This window comes from Chrysochloris asiatica, unplaced genomic scaffold (assembly GCF_000296735.1).
Source record: "Chrysochloris asiatica unplaced genomic scaffold, ChrAsi1.0 scaffold00173, whole genome shotgun sequence".
In the NCBI taxonomy this organism is placed as follows: domain Eukaryota; kingdom Metazoa; phylum Chordata; class Mammalia; order Afrosoricida; family Chrysochloridae; genus Chrysochloris; species Chrysochloris asiatica.
In genome coordinates, this window is record NW_006408691.1 from 1669406 (window position 1) to 1691521 (window position 22116).

The 22116-nt window shown below is 53.1% G+C and overlaps 3 protein-coding genes across 3 annotated transcripts in view; 1 reads left to right on the top strand and 2 right to left on the bottom strand.

Annotated features, from left to right (window-relative positions):
- The window catches only part of LOC102824014 (probable calcium-binding protein CML8-like), a 64718-nt gene extending 56970 nt beyond the window's left edge, over positions 1-7748 (top strand). The window contains exons 6-9 of the mRNA XM_006871773.1: positions 6935-7109; positions 7238-7382; positions 7515-7615; positions 7702-7748. Coding sequence (XP_006871835.1) covers positions 6935-7109; positions 7238-7382; positions 7515-7615; positions 7702-7748 — 468 coding nt within the window. The remainder of the gene's footprint in view (positions 1-6934; positions 7110-7237; positions 7383-7514; positions 7616-7701) is intronic.
- A 651-nt stretch (positions 7749-8399) lies between these two features.
- On the bottom strand, positions 8400-9855 carry TMEM52 (transmembrane protein 52). Its single transcript, XM_006871774.1, has 5 exons — positions 9790-9855; positions 9657-9700; positions 9494-9535; positions 8754-8932; positions 8400-8665 (listed from the first exon to the last, which is right to left on the bottom strand). The coding sequence occupies exons 1-5, from the start codon at positions 9853-9855 to the stop codon at positions 8400-8402; spliced, it is 597 nt and encodes a 198-aa protein (XP_006871836.1).
- Positions 9856-12265: 2410 nt separating this feature from the next.
- LOC102824775 (uncharacterized protein C1orf222-like) lies at positions 12266-18938 on the bottom strand. Its single transcript, XM_006871775.1, has 14 exons — positions 18798-18938; positions 17856-17954; positions 17172-17311; positions 15249-15383; positions 14988-15097; positions 14843-14898; positions 14628-14747; positions 14356-14511; positions 13706-13835; positions 13272-13426; positions 12954-13086; positions 12717-12868; positions 12487-12621; positions 12266-12367 (listed from the first exon to the last, which is right to left on the bottom strand). The coding sequence occupies exons 1-14, from the start codon at positions 18936-18938 to the stop codon at positions 12266-12268; spliced, it is 1764 nt and encodes a 587-aa protein (XP_006871837.1).
- Between the last annotated feature and the right edge of the window lie 3178 nt (positions 18939-22116).

Here is a 22116-nt window from a genome sequence, read left to right on the forward strand (position 1 = left end):
AGTCGTTTTGACTTATCTTCATTAAAATTTTACCTACATGTGATATTAATATATTGTTAGATGATTTCTGCATTCTGCTGGGTCACCTCTCTTTGGTATGGGTACAAATGTGTGTCTCTTTCAATCAGTTGGCCAGGTAGCTGTCTTCCAAATTTCTTGGCATAGATGAGTGCTTCATCAGTTTGTTGAAAGATTTCAATTTGTATTCCATCAATTTCTGGAACCTTGTTTTTTCCAATACCTTCAGTACCATTGGTTCTTGACCATATACTACCTCTTCAAACGGTCAAACATTAGCCATTTCTTTTTGGTACAATGATTCTGTGCATACCTCCTATTTTCTTTTGATGCTTTATGTATCATTCAATGTTTTGCCCATGTTGTTGGTGTCATTAAGTGCCATTGAGTCAGCTTTGGCCCATAGCAACCCTGTATAGGGTTTCCAACAAGTGACTGGTGCGCTTGAACTGCTGACCTTACGGTTCAAATGACTTTGCAGTCCAGCGCATTAACCCACAGCACCACACCAGGACTCTATTTCGCCCATAGAATTCTTCAGTATTAGAAGTCGAGACTTGAAGTTTTTCTTCAGTTCTTCCAACTTGAGAAATGCTGAGAATTTTCTTCCCTTTTAGTTTTCTAACTCCAGTCTTTGCATATTTCATTTAAATGCTTTACTTCATCTTCTAGAATTGCCCTTTGAAATGTTCTGTTCAGCTCTTCGACTTCCTCATTTCCTCCACTCACTTTTAGTTTTTATTTTAAAACTTTTAATTGTGAATTAAGTGAAGGTTTACAGATAAGATCATTAGTTTTACCTTTCATCAAATCATATACTTTGTTTCATCTTAATGATTGCAACATACAACAGTCATCCCACTTCCTTCCTATGACTCTTATTTCCATTCCACCCACCTTCCCAGCCCTTCTCACCTCTGTCCTTAGGTGTCCCTTTGATTTTGAATGATTGACTGTTCCATAATTCTTACGAGCACACCTTACTAGTGCTACTGTTCCCCCTATATACTTATCTGCTGCTTGATTGAAAGTTGGGCCACAAGGGAGAGTTCCTTTCCAGATCTGAAGGGGTGGGTAAGGGCCATAGTTTCAGATTCTTCCAGTCGCTTTCTGACCAGTAAGCTTTATATATATATAATTTTGAGTTTTGTTCTGCTGCTCTATCCAGGACCTTCTAATGTGATACCTTTTAGAGCAGTTGGACTAATTGATTCCAAGCATCTTCCAAGCATTCAGTCTCATCATTCTTTCTTCTGCACATGTAGAGACCAATAGCTGCACCTTAGATGGCCACTCATGAGTTTTTAATATGCCAGATGCTACTCACCAAAGTTGCTGTCTTCCAAATTTCTTGGCATAGATGAGTGAGTGTCCAGTGCTGCATCAGTTTGGTGAAACATTTCAATTTGTATTCCATCAATTCCCAGAGCCTTGTTTATGCCAATGCCTTTAGTGCATCTTGGGCTTCTTCCTTACGTACCATTGGCTCTTGATTATAAACTACCTTTTGAAATTGTTGAACAGTGAACATTTTCTCTTTGGTACAGTGATTCTGTGTATTCCTTCCCTCGTCTTTTGAAGATTCCTGCATCATTCAATATTTTGTCCGTAGAATACTTCAATATTGCAAGTTGAGGCTAGGATTTTTTTTCTCAGTTTTCCAGCTTGAAAAATGCTGCACGTGTTCTTTCTTTCCTTTTTTTTTTTTTTAAAGGTTTTTATTTTGGATTGAGTGAAAGTTTACAGGGTACATCATCAGTTTCACATTCAACAATTCATATAACTTGTTTCATTACATTGATTATATCCCCTCCATATACCATCAGTTAAAAGTATTTCTCTTTATCCACTTTAGCGTTTTTTAAAAAACACACAAATAAAAAAACCCACTCAGGTTTATATAATAAATTACATCTCCAAAGGGCACATTCTGCAAGTCTGCTCCTGGCCACCAGCTCTTAGTCCTTCTCTTCTTAGTTGATCAATCTAGAGTCCTCAGCCCCTCCCCCTCTCCATGCCACCATCTCTGCCTCCATCTCTGGTGCTGCTGCTTTTCTGGATAAGGTCCCGCATTCTATTTGTGTGTTCCTCTCTTGATAGTCCTAGGGTCCTCTGTTTCTGGACTGGAAGATTAACCACTCCCCTTTTTTTTGTTACAAAACTTCTATCTTTACAATTGTGACAGTCATGATTAGTCATGATAACAGTTATTCACTATTGAGTCTTACGAATCTTATCCCCATCTCCTTTCACCAGACCCATCTAGACAAGATGATAGCTATTCAGTGGGGACTCTTTCTTTCCCTGCACACTCTTAACTAAGCTCCCTCTTGAAACCTGTAAACCAGTCACTTCGTGCCTTTATTTCCCCCTCATTTTAGATAGCCGATGTCTAAGTTGCCCGTCCCTATCTACCCTGTGCACAGAGCAGATAGCATTGAAACTTGATTTGAAGACTCTTTCCCTCTCGGTTGGTATTTAGAGTAACTACCACTCTGAGTATAGGTCAGGTTCATCATGAAGATGTATCTTCTGTCACTGTAGCTGTTCCAGTCTGCTTGTCCTTTCTAGTGGGAATGTCTCACCTCACAAGGTTGTATATGAGACTTCCTTTTGGTTTTCTAACTACAGATCTTTGCACATTTCTTTCTTTCTTTTTTTTTTTTTTGAAAGTTTGTACTATGAATTGAGTGGTAGTTTTCATGGGAGAATATCGGTTTTATACTCATCCTATCATATTTTGTTGTTTTATTGCAATGATTACAATCCCTCTGTGCATCATCATTCAACAGTATTGGCTTCTATTCCCTCTTTTTTTTTTTTTTGATGTACACAAAAACACTCAGGAATATATAATCATTTAAACAACCAAAGAGCACATTCTGCAAGCCTGCCTCCTGGCCACCAGCACACAACTTTTCTCTTTCCATGAGTCTAGAGTCCTCAGCTGCTCTCCCTCTCCATGTTGACCATTGTTGGAGGTCAGCTGCTCTATGAAGTTTTGACTTGGGCCTCAGTTTCTCTACCCTCCTCCTTTGAGAATGGAACACAAGAAGCTATATGAAACCAGAGGCCTGCTGGAGTGCACACCTAGCCTTCTCACTAGGATTTCAAGTGCCTGTCTTCTGCTGTCTGCCACCTTTCTGGAGAAACTCAGTGGTGTTTGACAACAGCCAGCCAACTTCTCTGCACTTCCCTGCCACCCTCCTGTAGTGAAAGTTGCAGTGGTGATCTGCCTCAGGGACGCCTCAGGGACATCACCAGACAGCCAGTGGAGGCATCTTTGCAGCTGGATGGTGAGGGAACCAGCTCCTTCATCCTTCATTGTCTCTCCTGGTACCACCTTTGGTGTTCTGGAACCTGACCCTGAGATGGAGCTTGGGGTAGGAGCTGTGTGTTAGGATCAACTCCATGAAAGTCAGGGTTGAAGGCAGGACCAAGCAGAGGAGAATGTCCACGTCAGTGCAAGGCCCACCCAATGGGGTGCTCTGAGTGAGCTGTCTGGCAGAAAGTCCCATGTGGGACCACAGAGGCTGCCACTTCCTGTCTCCACATGGCCGGGTGAGGGGTGTCTATAATCAGGCTGCCCTGTGGGGGGGAGGGGGCGGGCCTCAGTGGGGTGGCAGTGTGTATGGACGCCCTGCCTGTAGAAAAGGGTCACTGCTCTCCTGCCCTAGGAGAGATGCTGGCATAAGCCTGGAGCTGCTTCCTTGCACCCACTGTCTCCAGGCTGCATCTTCAGGTGCTTCTCCCAGGCTGCTCACACCCCCGTCCAGAGGCAGCCATAACCCACCATCCAGTTACTCCAAAGGACAGTCATCATGTTCCCTGTGGGGAGGGTGGTCCTTCTGATCTGATCTCCAGACCACCCGCCTATGTGTCTTGAGGCTTCCTGGCTCCTGAGGGCCTGGGTCCCCTCTCTCCAGTGACTTGTTTCTCTGCAGACTCTCAGGTCTTCATCCAGCCATGCTGAATTCTTTACCACCCCAATGGAGTTTTCCACGTGCTGTATTTGGGGTGACAGATAATCACTTAGTTTCACTGAAGCACTGTTTTACTTCCAATTCCTGTTCTGGTTATTTTGTGAGTTTTGAGAGAAAAGAGTGAGGAAATCTCTTAGAGTTGGTTGCTGGGTGGTGGGACCACATATGCACTTCCCTCTTTTTGGAGCATCAGTGTTGACAGGGATGCCTTTGCTCTAACTTGGGTTCTAGGAATCACAGCTTTAAAAAATAAATTAAAAAAACCCAACACAACAAACACCAAAAACCTTTTTATTGTGAATTTAATGACGGTTTACAGAGCAGAAAGGAAGTTTTCCATTGAACAAATCCTATGTTTCGTTTCATTGCAATGATTGCAACCCCCTCCATAGATCATCAGTTAACAGTGTTTCCCTCTATTTACTTTAACTCTTGCACTCCTCCCTGTGTCTCCCACTACCTTCAGCTTTCCTCCACCAGAATCCCAGGTCAGTATTCAAATCAAGAGGCCACTTGGATGTCTGTTACCAGGAATGTCAGAAGGCAAAAGTTTGGGTGGATAGTACACAGAGCCCTCACCTCCCATCCATTGGACTGCAAGGGATAGGCAAGGAGGAAGAGCATACTACTGCTGCATGGTCAGAGCAGTTCTCCTGGTTTCTGTAGTCTCAGCTGGCTGGCCACCTCGATGTCCACTGGGGCTAGGAACACAGGGTGGACCCTGATCGGGGTACTGGGACCTTCTAGAGCCATGCCCCTTGGGGAAAGTGTTTAGTGCAGGGTCACTGTCATTTGGCCCAGGGAGAACAACAGCCAGGTAGGGACCAGGTCAAAGGAGGGGACCCCCTGTAAGCTGGCCCCTGCTCCAGCCCTCACATAACAGGAGATGCCCAGGGTGGAGGCTGCCTCTGGCCTGAGGCCCAGTGCCTCCTGGAACTGCCTTGTGCCTGTCAGCACAAATCTTGCGACCTCAGCAGCTGGCCTGGCACTCTGCGGGAAGTTTCCCCACGGCTGTGGATCCTGGCAGGCTGTGAGGTGGACTGACAGGGAAGCCAGGCATTTCCACCTGCTCTGACTTGTCAGGCAGTCGTGGTGCCTATATGGGCTGGGTTGCAGTGTGTGTGTGTGTTTTTGAGACTCTGGGGGTCACACAGAGGGATGCAGGGAATTTGGTAAGGCCCTGGTCTGAGACTACCCCAGGTGGGGAGCAGGCAGGTGGTGGGAGAGCCCTCATCTCCGATAGTATACTGACTGTACCCCCAAACCTACAAGCATCTTGGTCAGTCCAGTAGGACAAGAAGGACCATGGCAATGGAAAACACAGGGTCTCTGCAAATGGTGGTCCATTAGATGCAAACAGGGAGGGGCTGGTGTGCAAATGTGTGCCTGTATGTCCACGTCTGTGGGTGTGTGCCCATGTTTCTGAAGGAGATTGAGCTCACATATGTGGGCATGGGCCCCAAGGAAATACCCGCTCATCATCACACACCCATTGTCTCTGATGAGCTCTTGGTCACAGAGGAGGATCAGGTTTCCCAGTGAAACCCCAAAATAGCCCAGTTGCCCAGGGAGCCAGTCTGGCCCCTGCCTGTAACCCAGGCACAGTTCTGTTTCCTTTGGGACTGTGGTCCCAACTTCTCCGGCAATGGACTAGGACCAGTGGGTGCTGGGCCGGGAGATGTGAAGGTCAACCATGCTCAGAACATCAGGGTCCACCTGACCAGGGTGGACCTCCAACAAGAGATCTCATGAATAAGCAGTAACAAGCTGTGATGTGGGGGTCCCACAGCAGAATGGGGGTCCTCCAGGGAAGTACATTCAGATGAAGGTGAAACAGCAAAGAGGAAACAGCTTGTGCAACAAGGCTCTAAGAACCACTCCGACCCTCTCCCTGCCCTCTGCTCCTAGTTGGCTCTTGAGGCCCAGACCCCCAAGAAGGTTGAGGTTGGGATGTGAATGGTGGCACCAGGTTGAGGATAGCCAGGAAGAGGCAGTGTGGGGAAGGGCTGAGTCCGTCCCCAAATAGGGCTATAGGACCTCTCTGGCTATAAAAGGCTCTTGGAATCAGGACCCCAAGGGACCATGGACAGCTGGGCCCATCTAAAACCGCACAGCCACCCCTGCCTACATGTTCTGCCCACAGCATACAGTGCCACAGTTCCTGTAGTGCCCGCAGGTAGCCACAGACATGGTAAGGTGTCTTTCAGAGCCCAGGGCTTCTAGTTAGGTGGGTGGTAGTCTAAGCTGGGGCTGGGACCACATAGTAGGGGCAGCTGGAAAAGGGGTCTTAGGTCAAGGGAAGGGGCCCAATGCACAGAGGTGGGGCGGTCTCCCCGGAATCTCCCAAAGGGCCCAGTGATGAGATCTGTGATCCTGGGCTGGGGTAAAACATTCCTCTCTGAAAGCTCTCCCATAACCCATTTCACCGGTACTGGCAGGCAGGGGTGGCCAGGTTCAGGACTGCCCCCTTTCCCTTGAGCCTTTGACTTGGTCTGGGCTGGGTTCCCCAGAAGCTAGTCCAAGGTATCCTTCATTTGCTGTTAACTAGCCCCATTATTTGGCTCCAGGGTCTGGCTCACCTGCCCCTGCAGCTTCTTGGTACCATGGATCTGTGTCCTGACTATTCCACACCTGGCCTCCAATATCTGGGCCCAGCCTCATTTGCCCTTCCCCCTTTAAACTGCCTGGTGGTCCTGCTGACCCCAGGCATTCACTGCATGTCTCACCCTCTGCTGAAAGCCTTCTTGGATCCTGGCTGGGCTGGGGCCCTCCTTTGTTTAACCACTACTCCTTAGAGTGGTCAGTTGGATGCATGGGGGCAAAGGCACTTTGCACCATATCACCCAGGACCCCCAACCCTCCTGGACAGAGGGCAACTGAGGCCTGGCTGGGGCCTGGAGCCCCTGGTGAGTGGGGCAGTTTGTGCCCCACAGACGGAACGCTTAACGGCTGAACAGATCAAGGAGTACAAGGGAGTCTTTGAGATGTTTGATGAGGAAGGCAATGGTGAAGTGAAGACAGGCGAGCTGGAGCGACTCATGAGCCTGCTGGGCATCAATCCCACCAAGAGCGAGCTGACCTCCATGGCCAAGGATGTGGACAGAGACAGTGAGACAGGGTGGCAGGGTGGGTGGGTGGGAGCTCGAGTGTATGAGTGTGAAAGTGATGGAGCCTATGGGGATGGGAGGATGGGTGAGATGGTGGGTCCAATCTAACCCTCATGTGGTCCCTTGCAGATAAAGGGTTCTTCAACTGTGATGGCTTCCTGGCGCTGATGGGCATTTACCATGAGAAAGCCCAGAACCAGGAGGGCGAGTTGAGGGCGGCCTTCCAAGTCTTTGACAAAGAGGGCAAGGGCTACATTGACTGGAACACACTCAAGTATGACCCTATGGGCAGCTGGGGGAGGCCTAGGGAAAGTACAGGCTGGTGGGAAGGGTGGACTGGGCAAGCTGGGTGGGTGCAGCCCTGGACCCACTGGCCAAGGCTCAGCTCAGTGCGGGCGTCTGGCAGATATGTGATGATGAATGCAGGTGAGCCCCTCAATGAGGTGGAGGCCGAGCAGATGATGAAGGAGGCAGACAAGGATGGGGATGGGACCATCGACTACGAGGGTGAGCTGCGGGGATGAGCAGAGGGTAGGTGGGACGTTGGCAGCTGGGGCCAGGGCAGACAGCTGATCTGTTCCTCTGCCCCTCAGAGTTCGTGGCCATGATGACCGGAGAGTCCTTCAAGCTGGTCCAGTAGGAGCAGCTGTTACTGGTTGGGCGGCTGCCCGCCACTGCCTTCCCCACCCCCGCCGGTTTGGTGTCCAATAAATATCTGTCCTGATTTTTGTGTGCGCTTCACTGTGCAAGGTGGGGAGGGGCAGTGGCTTTGAGGACAGCCTGGAAGGGTAGAGGGTACTTGGGCCCGGTCACTTCTGCTGGGACACCTGACCACCACTCCTGGCTCTGGGCTTCTGTACTCCATCTGTCTGCAGCCCATGGGACCCCAACTTGTAGGCCTGGCTTGGCATGGGTCAGGAATAGTCACACTGTTTCTGCCCGCCTGCCCTCCCAAGTCCTCTTCACATCGATGGAGATCATTTAGATACAAACTTTATTCTCTTTCTGAAAGGCTGCAGACTTTATAGCTGGTAGGGTGCTCCTGGGGCTCAGGTCTGCCAGAGTGGCCAGGGGACCCAGGATGGGGAGGGTAGTACCCCTCATCCTTGGCTGTTACATAGCAACGAGGTTGGGCTGCAGCAATGTGCTGGACACTAACCTTCCCAGGGGGAAGGTGGCAGGGACGGGCTGGGGTTGAGGTGCCAAGCCCCTGTGTGCCCGGCTCCTGGAGCACGGCATGGTGAGAAGTAGTGGGAGAGAGAGCGCTCGCCACCCTACAAGGGTGCCAGGGCTACAGCAGCGGGGGCTGGGCACTGGGGGCTGTTTCCTGGGGCACTGGAGTGGCCTCTAGGTCCAAGACCCCGGGGAGGGGGCTGGGCCTCGGGGATGGGGCTGGCTCTTGGTGGCTGGGCTTGGCTGTCTTGACTGCCTCATCATAAGAAGGAGGCGGTTCCAGGACATACAGGCTGTAGGCAGGCAGAGCCACGGTATCAGGGTCCAGGTCCCCAAAGGGCAGGGGCAGCCTCATGACCAGCGGATACTGAAAGGAACTGTAGGCTGTGGAAAACAGAAGGAAGAGAGCCAGGGTGGGACTCAGCCCTCAACCCCCCACCCTAGCAGGTAACCCCAGTCTATGAGCACTCACAAGTCACTGTGCTGTGCACGGGGCTATCACTGTCCACGGGGATGACTGTCAGATCACAGGACTGCCTGGATGGCAGCAGGTGTGACTGGGCTTGTGCCTGCTTCCGGAGGCAGCAGAACCGGACGCAGCTGGCTGTGACGGCACACAGCAGCAGGAGGAGGACAGCTAGCAAGATGAGCCTGGTGGGAGGAGCAAGGCCCTGCCACTGGGCTAACCTCGGCCACCAGACCCCTGCTCCCCAGGGCAGACAAGGCCACACTGCTCATGACAGGAAAAATTAACAGGAGAAGAAAGAACCAGAGTGTCCCTTCAGGCCAGAGACTTCCTCCCTGGCTGAGATGCCCAAGCGGCCTGCCTGACCTCCTGCTGCTGGGGCAGTCCGGCTGTCTCTCCAGGGCTGGCCAAAGGTGGCCTTGGGTGCACTCCCAGGACATACTGTCCCCGGTGGCTGCACAGTCCTTGTGCCCAGATGACTGAGGACAGGGGCCTCCCGCAGGGGCAAAGGAGAGGAGAAAGGGGTGCTAGAGGTTTCCGGGAAAGAGGGGCTGGGCCTTGCTCGGGCAGGACTCATACCCAGGCCATCTGCAGTAGGGCTCTGAGGTCGCCCTGGGGTTGTTGAAGGAGTTAGGTGAGCAGGGTTGGAGGTCTGGCCTGGTGTGGGTCTGGAGGGCCTGACCCGCGGGCTCCCTCCTTACCCTGGCTGCCCTCCCGGCGACCCGCAGCTCCGCGCCTGCACTTACCCCACGTGCCACAGGCTGCTCCAGCGGGCCTGGGGTGGGCACCTGCGGGGACGGCGGCACCTGGAGCAGGCGGGGCACCGGGCGCCGACCTCACCGCCCGACCCCTCCCACAGGCGGGGCCAGCACCGCCCGGGCGCCCGGACCCTCCCCTTCCCCGACTTACTGGTCCGAGTTATCACAGCTGTCGTCTGTGAAGCCCAGCGCCACCTGTGGGGACAGGGGTGAGCCGGGGAGAGAGCACCGCCAGAGAGTAGACCCGCTCTGCGGGGTCCAAACCCAGCTGCAGCGCGACCCACCTGCGGCAGCGACCAGAGCAATAGTAGCAGCAGGAACCTGCAAGCGGCCGGAGCGCCCAAGGCCATCCTCCGGAACCGCAGGCCAGGAGAGCCGAGCCCGCGCCTCTTTATGGAGGTACCGTTCTGGAGTCCCGCCCACCGGGCGGTACCCCACCCCCCTCCAGCCGGCCCCGCCCACAGAATCTTTGGCCGCGGAAAGCTTGGTCCCGGAGACCCACCGAAGGCCCCGCCCTTCAAAGTCACTACTCCTTGAACTCTCCGCCCATTGGAGAGTTCTAGCTAGTAGGTCCTACCCAATGGAGGAGCCGCTCTCACAGGCCCTGCCCCAGAGCCCTACGGGGCCCCGCCTCTCCCACCTCACTAGCAGCCTCTGTCAGCAGCCCCACTTGCTCTGCGTTTCTCTGGGGGTCTCCAGACAAACACACCGCAGGTCGTGGGGTGGAACCAACCTCACGGCCGCGCTCCCCACAAACTACTTGAGTCTAGCAGTTGACATGTGGCGCTCTCCAAATGAGGTTGTCTCACGGTATCTGTGGAGCATCCCCCCATTGGAGAATGCGGTGCGCAGACTGATTTAGGAGCATTGCTCGCCCAGAAGGCCACGTCCAGCGCTAAGACGGCAACCTCTGAGGATCCATACTAGTCTGGTGGCCACACGCGACTGCTTTCTGCCTGGAGGACCCAATTCTTTCCGAAGGTCCTGATCATCCGCCACTTTTCTGGGATCCCTGGCGCAGCTAGCCTTGGTCAGGATAAGGGGGGAGAGGGCAGCGATGAGGGACAGGTGGGCCGATTGATCTTGTTTGGGGAGGGCAGGAGAGCACCGCACGCGTTAGAGTTCTCTGTGCCCCCCCCCCCATTGGGTAGAGAAATGTCCCCTTCTGTCTTGTCCCATGTAGATGTTGGTACCTGCCAGGCCCCTGCTCCCTGGTTCACTGTGTCCTCCCCAGTCTCTGCCGGATCTGCATTCCCAGGGCCTGTAGCTGCCCTCAGCCCACCTGACTCCTGGCCGCCCCTCCTTTTGGCTGCGAACCGCAAGGTCAGCAGTTCAAACCTACCAGTTGTTCCGCGGGAAAAGATGAGGCTTTCTGCTCCCGTAAAGATTTACAGCCTCAGAAACCCTATACAGCGTCGCTATGAGTAGGAACCGACTCCACGACACATAACCACCACCACCACCTGCCTGAACTGAACCTGGCCTCAGGAACAAGCACAGAATGCTCGGGTCTACTGCCGCCTGTCCTGATGCAACCCCTGTGCAGGTCCAGGGCCATTGAGCCAGTGGCTTACCTAGCGGAGAGGTGGGCACACTGCCCTCTGAGGCAACTTGGCCTGGGCTCCCAGGGCTCTGCCTTCTCCTCCTCTGGTGAAGAAGGGCCCTCTGGTTGTGGCTGGTCAGCTCCAGTGGGGGCAGGAGGAAACCTGGTCTGCCACCTCCAAAGCCCAAGCCTTGGCCCCCATGGACAGAGAAGAGTAGTATCTCCGAGGGGTGAGGGCTGGTATCTGAAGCCTGTGCTCTCTGAAAGCCCCCCAGACACCATCCCCTCCACACCTGCAGAGTGTCTGGGTGGGGTGGGCTGTGAGACTGCCCTGGGGACCAGTCTGAATGGGCTCTGCAGAGCTTATGCCCAACAAGCAACCCTCCAGAGAGCAAGGCCCGTGGGGTGGGTGTGGGCACTGCTCAGCTCAAAGGCCCTTTCTCCTGGACAGGTGGCACAGCCCTGTGGAAATCCAAACTAGGCTTCTCCCTGGGTCCCAGTACTGGGGTGAGGGTTTATCAAGGGTGTATCTCTCACCTTCTTGCAATCATCAGGGAGTCCTGTCTTTGAGCGTTGGAACCTCTCCCAATCCCCAACTCCCTGGGCCAGCTTGGGCTCCAGCCCTGCCTACTGTGTCTCCCATGCGTTAGGCTTAAGCCTCCCCTCAGTGACTGGCAAACAACCCCCCACCCCCAACTATCCAGGAAGTCCTTCCTTAGTTTGTTTGATGAGCTGTCATGTATGTGTGTGTTTTGCACACATACTCCTCCCGGACTCTACACCCATTGCCTTATCTTTGCTCCTCACAGTGAGTGATTTGGTTGCTTCGAATATGGGAGATCATGGAGGTTTATTGACAGGCCTCCCTTGTGGCCCGTGAGGGCTGGGCAGGGCCAGTGGCCATGACTCCAGGGGCTCAGGGTCCAAGCAGACCTCTAGATGGCCATATTGAGGTGCTGAGGTGAGGTGGCAGCTTTTACCCTGAGCTTGCTGGTCCAGGACAACTGGGAGCCTGGAGGTCTTCAGGTCATGACCCTGTTTGTGGGGCTGGAGATTCTGTCCTAAGGTCCATGCTAAGGACTGTTCTGCCGATTTGGACCTTCCCAGCTAGGGGTGACCAAGTCCTGGGGAGGCGCAGTCTGCTTCATGGTAGAGGGAAAAAGCCTTGAAGGAGGTGTGAGGGTCTAAGATGGGTTCCGTGGAGTGGTTCCTGTGCCTCAGGGGCCAGTTACCACCTGGGCTACCAACAGGATCTTGTAGGTTTCCTTCACGTCTCCTTTGAGCAGCAGCAGGGCTGACACCATGAGTGGATGCTCTGGCTGGAAGGGGGAGAGTAGGGGCCCCTAGTCAGTCACTGGGCACCCCAGGGCTCCCCATGCCACCCTTCTTAGGGTGGGGCAGGGTGTCTGCCCCGGGCAGGGCGGATTCCCCAGCTTACGTTGAAGTCTGCAGTGGGCATCCATGAGATGCTGATTGTCTTGGTCTGGCCTCTCTCCACCAAGCCCCGTGAAGGTTCCACCGTGAAGCCCTTGTGCTGCAGGGCTGAGACATTGTCTAGGCTGAATTCCACGCTCTGTAAGGCATAGGAAGGGTGGGGGGCTCATGGGGTAAGTCAGCCAAAGCCAGCTGGGGACATGGATGGTACCTTCATGGCAGAAGGGCTATTACCTTCTTCAGAGACAGCTGGGAGGTTCGGATGCATCCCACCTGCAGTTCCCGGGTGGCAGGGGGGGCTGGGATGTCGGTTTCCAGCTGCAAGTACTCCAGAGTCACCAGGATGGACTTCACTTCCTCAGCCTCTGCAGAGGGAGAAGGTCTTGCTGGGGCCGTGTAGTCCCGGCTGAGCGGAGGACCTGTTTGGGGCGTGTGCGTGGGGAGGAGGAGGTCCCCAATCACCGGGCTCACCCTCTCTGTGCTCCGGGTCAAAGGCGGGAATCACAATCAGGGACTCCACCGGCACATCCAGAGGGTCCCCGCCCTCCACGAACATCATGTGCTCGCGGGCCGCCCCCTTCAGGAGGATCTGATGGGAGACTGTCTGGAGACAGAAAAGGCGGCCTTGTCCCTGCCGCTCTGGGCTTGGGGCTAGGTGCAGACCTTGTCGGACCTGGGACGTAGGTCCCCTCCACCCTGACGACCCCAGACTTGTAGGTCCCGGCCAGGAGAGCCTCGGACAGGCGGGAGGGGTCTCCCAGCGCGGAGGCGAGCTGTGGGCGGGCGCACCTTGTCAAAGAGTACCACTTGAAGCCGGTCAGAGAAGTACAGGCTCTCGTGGTCCGGGCTGAAGGTCACGGTGAAGTCCTGCGCCCTTCCGGGATCGATGAAACCCTCGACCGGGAGCACACTGAACACGCTCTGCCCGTTCAGGTTCTGCGTGCCTGCAGGGGTCGGAGCGTGGCCGGACCGGAACCCCCAGCGTCTGACACCCCCGCCGTGTCCCTCTGCATCCTCGCTCCCCGCCAGCGCCCGGCGCAGCCCGTCCACTTTCCTCCTGCCCGCCTTACAGCCCCACCGTCTTAATCACTCAGTTTCCTCCACCCATGTCTCCGGACCAGCTCCGCCACCCTCACCACCGCACCGAGCGTCTCTGTCCGCCCTCTCGGTCAGTCTCTTTCCCATCTTTCTGCCCCATCCCTAGGCCCCGTCCGCGAGCTCACCGACCACGTTGGTCCTCTGGACCTGGGAGACGAGGAACTGCGGCAGCTGTTGCCGGTCTTCCCTCCGCGTGCAGGCCAGGCTGTCCAGCCTCATGGAGAACTTGATGGGGAGCGTGGAGTGGTTCTGCAGCTGCGGTGGGGGATGGTCGGGGACGGGACGTCAGTCTTGGCCTCTACCCTTGGCCAGGGACAGTACCTTGACCACCAGTGCTCTGGAAAAGTTCCGGTACCCACATCTCCAGGCAGTCTCCTCGCCTCACCTCATTCTTCGGAAACTGTGCCCATGTTCTGCAGGGGTGGGAACTCACGGACAAGGTGGTTCCACCTGGAGGTCTGCCCGGCAAAGAGCCTAGCCTGAGCCGAGCTCCCCAGGAGTGAGTTTTAAAGCCAAGATCAGACAGTGGAGGAAGGGGCTCTAGGCAGAGGGGCTGGCCCTGCAGAGGAGGTTAGGCTTGGGGGGGGGAGGGGCGGAGCTGGGGAGCAAGGGGTCAGGGAATGAGGGGGAGGGAAGCTGCTTTCACAGATCATCAGGGACCACACTGCCTGGGGGTCTGGCCTGGCTTCCCTCCCCTCTGGCCCTGTCCAAGGCAGCATGAGGGAGGTCAGTGCCCAGAGGTTAGAGGCTGGGGGCCTGGCCCAGTACACTTCACCTTGAAGGTGGAGGAGCCAGACTCCCTGGCTATCACATAGCCCATGTTGAGGACATCCCCTTCGATGGAGCAGACGATCACAGAAGCGACACCAGTGCCCAGGAGGGTGAGTGTAAGCTTGCCCCTCTTGGTGATGATGTCCAATGTCTCCTGGGCCTGGAGAGACCCTACCCTTAGCAGGAGACAAACAGCCCTCAGGCCACAGGGGAAGGGGTTTTGGAACAGGCTGGCCTGGTCAGCGATGGCTTGAGTCCAGGATGGCCAGGACTCACCACGATGCTTTCTCGGGGTAAGAAGGACAGTCCCAGGGCCTGGGTCTCGCCTGCAGGCAACTTGTAGAAGGGTTTCAACACAGCGAAGGGGCCGCTGGGGTTCAGTACCGAGAACTCCACCTGAGAGTGGATGTCAAGGAGGGTGCCGCGGGCTTTGCCTTTGGGCAGGGCCCCACCCTGTCAGCTCTTGCTGGGGACTTGTGAGGGAAGGATACAGTCAGGTCCTCAGGGGAGATGTTCTGAATGGAGATCTTCTTTATGCCTCGGTGCCCTGAAGCAGATGTGGAGGGTGGCTGTGGGTGGGTGGTGACCTGGGTGTGAGGGTGTGTGTGGGCCTGAGATCTGGGTCAGGGGACTCACCAACAGCCACCTCTCCGAAGTTAAAGACAGTCTTGCCTTTGTCAGAAGCCACCACAATAGACGGTGCCACTGTTGGACACCACAGCTCCAGGTACAGGGTGTTGTGGGGACTGCGGACCAGGTGGAAGGCCATGCTGAGGGCTGGATGGCACCCTGGAACACCCCTGCCTCCCACCACCCAGGCTGAGTTGCCGCTGGGCCAGAGCAGGTGAGGCCCAGTGGCTGTACTGCAGACCAGTTCCCATCACGGGCGTTCCGCACCTGAAGCTCATGGACTCTGTTTCCTTTTTGTCCTTGATATCCCCACTGGCAACAACACAGGGAATCACAAATGTGTCAAACTTCCCCTCAAAAGTTCTGGCCAGGGCAGCTCGGGCAGCCTGGAGCTCTTCAGAACTGGAATGAGCAAACCAAGTGTGCTTGTGTCCTGCCACTGCCCCATAGTAGCCCTGGGTCTGACCTCCCTGAGCACAGGCCAGCATAGGGACAGTCCCCTGGGCCCTGGACTCAGAGCGGTCTCTCCGGAGCATGCAAGAGGCAAGGCTCACAAGGTTTCCTTGAGAGTGGAAGTGGGGGAAATGTAGCAGTGAAGACATGGGTTGAGTTTGGCCATGTTCCATAGACACCTGATGACCTTGAGATGAGCGAGAGAAGAAGGACTGGCTGGTTTGAAGTTTGGGAGACATGTAAACTTCTGAGCCCAAGGGCACTGACCTAGCCACTGAGGGCTAGAGTTAAGAGTGACGCAGCAAGCTGGTCTGAAGTGGGGGGAGGCATGCACGAACTCCCAAACTTGCAGACAGCACCATTAGACCTAGCTTAGAAGGCTTGCTGACCAGAATTCAACCAGATGAAGGTAAAGAAGTTTGATACAGGAAGCACGTATAAGTTGCTACAACTTAAACTAGACCAGTGCTTATGGATAAAGATGCCCAAAATCCAACCAAAAAGGAAGATTTTTTTCTTATCAAGGATCAAGCTTGCCTCCTCAGCACACTGGGTTGATAGGGACGAGCAACTTAGACTTTGGCTATCAAAATTGGGGGGCTATAAAGGCATGAAGTGACTGGTTTACAAGCTTTCAGGAGGGTGGTTAGGGTCAGAATGAAGGGAGTAGGATAGAATCCCCACTGAATAGTTTTCTTCTTGTCCAGATGGGTCTGGTGATGAGGAGGATAGGATTTTATGATTCAACTGTAATTGTTATCAGGTCTAATGGGATTATCACAACTGTAAATGTAGAAGAGGTGTAACCAAAAGGGGAGAGCAGTTAATCTGTCATTTCAGGAACAGAGGACATTAGGCCCATCACGAGAGAAAAGCATGAATGGAACGAGGGATCCTAACAAGAAAAGCTGCGACAACAGAGATGGTGGCAGAGACGATGGCATAGAGACAGATCAGCAGAGGACTACAGGCCCATGGACTGAGAAAGGCTGTGTGCCTAAGGGCAGGAGGCTGGCTTGCAAAATGTGCCCTTTGGATATTTAAACGAATATATATTTTCAATGTGGTATGTGTACATTAAAACAAACAAACAAAAAAGTGTAATAGAGGTAAATACTGTTAACTGACGATGCTTGGAAGGGAATGAAAGTATTGTGATGATTGGTTGATTGAATGTGAAACTGATGAACTGCCCTGTTAGACCTTCATTCAATTCACAAAAAAAGCTTTAAAAAAAAAAAAAAAAGGCAGTAATCACGGTATCTGAGTTTTCTCTGGTCAGTTAGCTGTTCCACCTCCTTCCCTGGGTCCTATGGGAGAGCCTCCTACCCAGTACTAGGGTCTTGGTTGAGTCAGCCGCAGGGGGACAGAGGCACCTAACCAGAGATCTATGTTCTGGGATCCCAGGGATGGCAAGTCACCCGAGCCTGTCAGAGTGTCCTGGGGTCCACTTTGGACACTGGGAAGGTTGGACTTGCTGAGCTGGTAGCAGCCTATCTTCCTGCCATGCCGAGGGCATTCAGTGGAGTTGGCAAACACCTAGGAAGGTAGCACTTGGCTCTGGTTGTACCTTAAGTCCCTGGGCCTGACTTCCCAGTCATGTGAGTCAGTACAGCCCTGCTCAAGCAGCTGAACTGCTTCTGATACCTGTGTGTGTGTGAGATCCCCACAGGACCAGGTCTGGGTCTCATCAGAGGTCCTGGAGAGAAGCGGGTGGTGCACCTTTTCTGGGCTCACCTGGCCTTGAAGTCCTGCTTGTGCAGCTCTTGGCTCGGGGGGCTGGAATTCCGGAACTGTCGATCTCGATTCTGCTGTCGCGTGTGGCTGCTGGACTGCCTTCTAAAGTCCTTCATCAGAATGATTGTGTTCTTGCGGAACTGTGGGGAGGACAGAAGGGATGTGGGGCTGCAGGCTGGCAGTCACAGCGCTGCTCCTATGGACTCTAGGGCCCATATCAGCCCTGGACCAAGCTGGTAGGAGCTGTAGGTTTGGAGGACATGGGAACTTGAACACTGAGAGGCTTAATAAGAGGGATTGATGGCAAGTGCAGACAGGACAAGTGATGGAGACTGGGGAGATGGGGGATGGAGACAGGTGTGTGTGGGGGTAGAGATGGGAGTAGAGAAGGGAGTGAGGTGGTGGAGACAGGTGGTTATGGGGGATGGAGACAGGGGAGGGTGGGGATGGAGATACAAGGCAGTATCAGGGTAGAGGTGTGCAGAGCCCACCACAGGTCTGTTGGGGCAGGAGTTGGTCTCTAGCCTCTGTGAGTGGTAATGCTTTCCCCATTCATGGGTGAGGTGCCTTTGGCCCCCAGTAGAGGCAGGAGTGGGTGCTAAAGTATCCCATGGCTCCACAGCTAGGTTAGGGCCTGGATCCCTGCCTCCCATCCCCCCCACTCTTCATGAATCCCCCACAGACCAGTTTGACCCCAGACTGCTTGCTCATTGTCTGGAGGGCTTTCTGGTGCACCAGCTCCTCGGGCAGAACAGGCTGGAAGGCCACCTGCACCAGACACCTCTGTGGGGAGAACAGGAATGACTCTGGCAGTTCTGCTGGCATCCCATGCCTATCACCCTGATCCCAGTTTGCAGGTTGTTGCCCTCTCTCTGAAAGATTACTCTAGGGAGTCCCACCCTCCACACTGCTCTGGAATTGGGTGGGCTGCCTGACGGACTTCCAGGTCCCCCTTACCCTAGTGGGGTCCTGGTGATGGAGGAGGCATACCCAGATCTGGAACGGGCCAGGCTCTGCCTTGAACCTTCATTTTGAGGCATGGAGATTTGGGGGATGGTTCCTTTTCAACCCGACTTTCCAGCCTCTCCAAGTCTGTATCTGTCCCCTCTACAACCTGCCCCACCACAGATGTCCTGGCATGATGGGGCACGGGGGCCATGCATTATTGTCTTCTAGTGCTCAGTAAGTACTCAGGACATTTGGTGGACAGAGGCAGAGATACACAGAGACAGAATGCCATTCCCCGGGGGGATGAGAGCCTTCTTCAGCAACATTTGTGGAATTGAGTGGAGCGGATTTAAACCTGCTGACTGAGGCACGCTGGCCAGGCCTTATCTAGCCTTTCATGACTATTCTGCTCAGTCCTTCCAAAGCCCTCAGAGGAGCTGTTACCTCATTCTTCAGGGCGAGGAGTTAAGCTGCGGGGGCTGGGAGTAAGCCCCCCAGATAAAGCGGGGGAGGGAGAGAGGCAGATGAAGTGAACAAATGTGTAGCCTGGGGACCAGAGCACATCTTTGGGATCAGGCACCTGTGACGCAGCTCTCCTGGTGGAGGGGACCCTGTGGTGTATACCTGTGCTCGGAGTCCCCAGCCTACCCTGCTGCCTGTCTTTGGACTCTCACCCACCTTTCCTGGCAGCACTGTCCCCACTGAGGGTGAGATGGTGATGGGCGAGTCCTGGGGCAACAGGAACTCAAAAGACGTGGGCCCCACAGGGGCAGCGTCCTGGGAGCCGATGCGGGGCACTGAGTGGGTCAGTGAGTTCATGCTCAGATGGGAGTTGATGACATACAGGGTAGCCACGGAGGTGTCATATAAGGAGGTAGCAGCAAACTTGATGTGGTAGTGGGACAGCTCCAGGGGAGGGTGAACCCCCACAGCTCGGCAAGAGAGCTTGAACTGCCTGGGGCAATGGAGACAGCAGGCTCAGTCAGCGGGCATCCTAGATCTCGGGTAGGGACAGAGGCTCTGAGGGAGATACCTGTGTGTGGACACGCCCAGTCACCAGTCACCCCCTCCACTTTCGGCCCCACCCCAACCCCCAGCCACTGATTCAACCCTAGGTTTGTTAGCAGTGTAGCCTGCTACAGTGGCTGCCAAGAAATTTGCTCATGACTTCATTCAGGAAGCAAAGGCCCCTGGGTAGTGCAAATGGTTTGCACTGGACTACTAACCTAAAGACCCACCCAGTGGTGCCAGAAGAAAGGGGAAGATGATAGCTTTCTGAAGCTCAGTTCTGTGATATGTGAGGTCACACCATGAGTTGGAGTCAACTTCATGGCAATGGGCTTAGGTTTTTCTTCGTGTGTGTGTGTGTGTGTGTGTGTCCGTGTGTCCATTTTAACTCGGTAACTAAAAGCATGTAATTCCTGACTTATTTTGTTAAGTACTTGTTGATATTAAAATAATCAAATGGATAGATTGCTTTTTAAGCACAGAAATCCTTTCCTACTTCCATGGTGAGTCGACGCCCACCACTGTCCATTAATAAAAACGATCAATGTTTTGGGAATTTTAACCATTGGTAATTTTACTTTCCATATGAGGCTCTGAACTGCTTCTTCCCACTTCAGTCCTGGTTGACAAAGCAAAACTGGAATGGACTTGAATTTGTAAAATGTGAGCGTAACAGAACCACAACCAGAATGGGAATAGCCTGCTAATCTACCTCTCAGAAAGCATTAGCAATATGCACGATGCACAGTGATCAAATCTTCTGAACAACAGAGTTAGAAATAGTGGTGCTCAGATCAATGATGGCTGACAGTGTGGCACTTTGAATGTGTGCCACTTTCCATGGTCCTGCCAACAAGCCGATCTCCCACATCAGGCTCCTGAAAGGAGTCACTATACTCCTTCCAAGTCACCCATTCCAGGGTCTTGACCCATAATTTCCCCCATTCCAGTTATCAACCCAGTACACACCAATGTTTTACAAATTCAAATCTGTTCCCATTTTGCTAAATTGGCCACTACAGAACCAGTTCAAAGCCTTAGTTCTGTATTCTCCCAGAATTCCTATTTCTTTTGCCTTACCCCCGTTGAATTTTATCCTAATGACACATATTTTTATGCTTTAAAGCATAAAACTGATCACTCAGCATACTTGTCCAAAACAAAAATGTGTCTATATGTTGATAAATTTCTCTCTCTCCCTTTTTGATTGTCCTGTAACTACAAAGCTTGTGGGGAAAAAAAAAAAAAATCCTTCTGGATGGAGTTATCTCTGCAGTAATTGAGTAATTAGTACTCAATTCACAGAATACTTCTATTATATAAAAATGTGCTGAATAATCATTGCACGCACAAAGAAAAACTTGGCTGGAAATTGCTTTTTGGCCAAATGGATGGCACTGTGGGTTCCCATTGGTCCCAGTGTCCTGGGAGAACATGGACTGTTTGAAGGAGAGATGGACTTCGGGGTGAGGATGTGAAAGCTGGGGAGTGGAAGGCACTTTGTCCTTAAGGCCACTCAACCTTTTGAACTGCTGTTCATTGACATGCCTCCCCAGATCACATAGTAGCAACCATCTACTTGTCTGTGGCACTCACCCAAGCTCTGAAGTCCTGGTTGGTCGCCAGGGGCTCTGGGTGGCACGTCACTGAGGCCCTCCCAAAAGATTTGCCAGATGCTACCAGAGACTTTGAGGCAGTGGGTTTAATCCCATCCATTCAGAAAGGACTGACAGTCTCCATTCCAGGCCCATTAGCTAATATCACATTTAGGGATACAATACCACATTTGGGGAACTTTAAAAGGTTTTTTCTTTTCTCCTAAAACCACTGATATCAGGGTTTGAACATTCAGTGCTTAGAAGCTATTGGAGAATAGCTTCTAAGATGGAGATCTTGCTCAGAGGTAGAGCTGGCTTCTCTGTCAAACCACTGGCCCGGTCACGTCTGACTTCACTTCTGAAGACAAGTATTTGGCTTCATTTTCAGTTAGCCACAGTTGTGCTGACACCTGTGCCCAAGGTCACACTCCCGAGTGATGGCAATGGAGATGGGGCTGGAGATACCCTAGACCTCTTCTGAAGTCTCGCTGAGTTCCTGGCCCATCAGTCACTTGGCTGGGGAGGTAGACTGGCTGGAGGTCTGGCAAATGCTTGTGGTCTGCTGCGCAAAGTCACATTGACCTCCTTACCTGACCTGTAATCCCTGGAAGATCTGTGTGAGATTTGGCATCATAAAAAAATGTTTGAAAGGACTCATCTGTGAGAGGCCATCTGGGTTTGGATTTCCACTGTAGGAAGAGTTTGCATTTTGGGTTCAATTTCTTTAATAGTTGCCAAATTGAGTCAGGTTCTAAAATTTTTTCTTGCATCCATATTGGAAAGTTGTGTGTTTTTCGGAGGTCAGAACTGTGGTGGCTAGTGTGACTTGGGCCACAGGTACGGCTACAGAAGGGATTGACTCTCTCCAGGTATTCCACACTGCAGCCACAGCAGGGTCTCACCTTTGTCATGGAGTGGTGCTGTTGGGGTGAAGGTGGACAGCAGAGGAGCACTAGGCTAGTTCCTCACTAGTAGTTGTTTAGTTTATGGGTATGAGCTGATGACCCCTGACTTCATAAGCCTTCTTTCTGGGAGCTGCTCCAGTTGCAACAACTCAAGTTGTTTTGACTTATTTTGAAAGTTCTGACCTTGATCATCAGCTTCAGAGCATCAGGTGTGTCTGCCTCCCCAGAAGACACAGACTTTATTAATGAACAAGTAAAGGCACTGGGCAGGAGGCAGAGAGGGGGGAACAGAAATGGGGTAGGACAAGCATCTCCCTTTCTCTCCTGGGTACCACAGAGAAACAAGGAAAACAGAGACAAAATAAAGGAAGTAAACCACAGAGACAACTGAATTTTTTTGCTAGACTTGGGCTAGCTATGGAGCCCTGGTGTGGCACTGTAGAGTAAGCACTGGACTTCTTAACTGCAAGGTTGGTGGTTCAAACA

Coding starts and splice junctions, on each gene's coding strand:
- TMEM52 (XM_006871774.1), bottom strand. CDS start 9,855: ATGGCCTTGGGCGCTCCGGCCGCTTGCAGGTTCCTGCTGCTACTATTG. Junction 9,701..9,789: donor TGCTCTGGTCGCTGCCGCAG/GTGGGTCGCGCT, acceptor CTGTCCCCACAG/GTGGCGCTGGGCTTCACAGA. Junction 8,666..8,753: donor CGTGCACAGCACAGTGACTT/GTGAGTGCTCAT, acceptor TGTTTTCCACAG/CCTACAGTTCCTTTCAGTAT.
- LOC102824775 (XM_006871775.1), bottom strand. CDS start 18,938: ATGAACTCACTGACCCACTCAGTGCCCCGCATCGGCTCCCAGGACGCT. Junction 17,312..17,855: donor AGCAGTCTGGGGTCAAACTG/GTCTGTGGGGGA, acceptor TCCTCCCCACAG/TTCCGCAAGAACACAATCAT. Junction 12,622..12,716: donor CCCAGCTGTCTCTGAAGAAG/GTAATAGCCCTT, acceptor TATGCCTTACAG/AGCGTGGAATTCAGCCTAGA.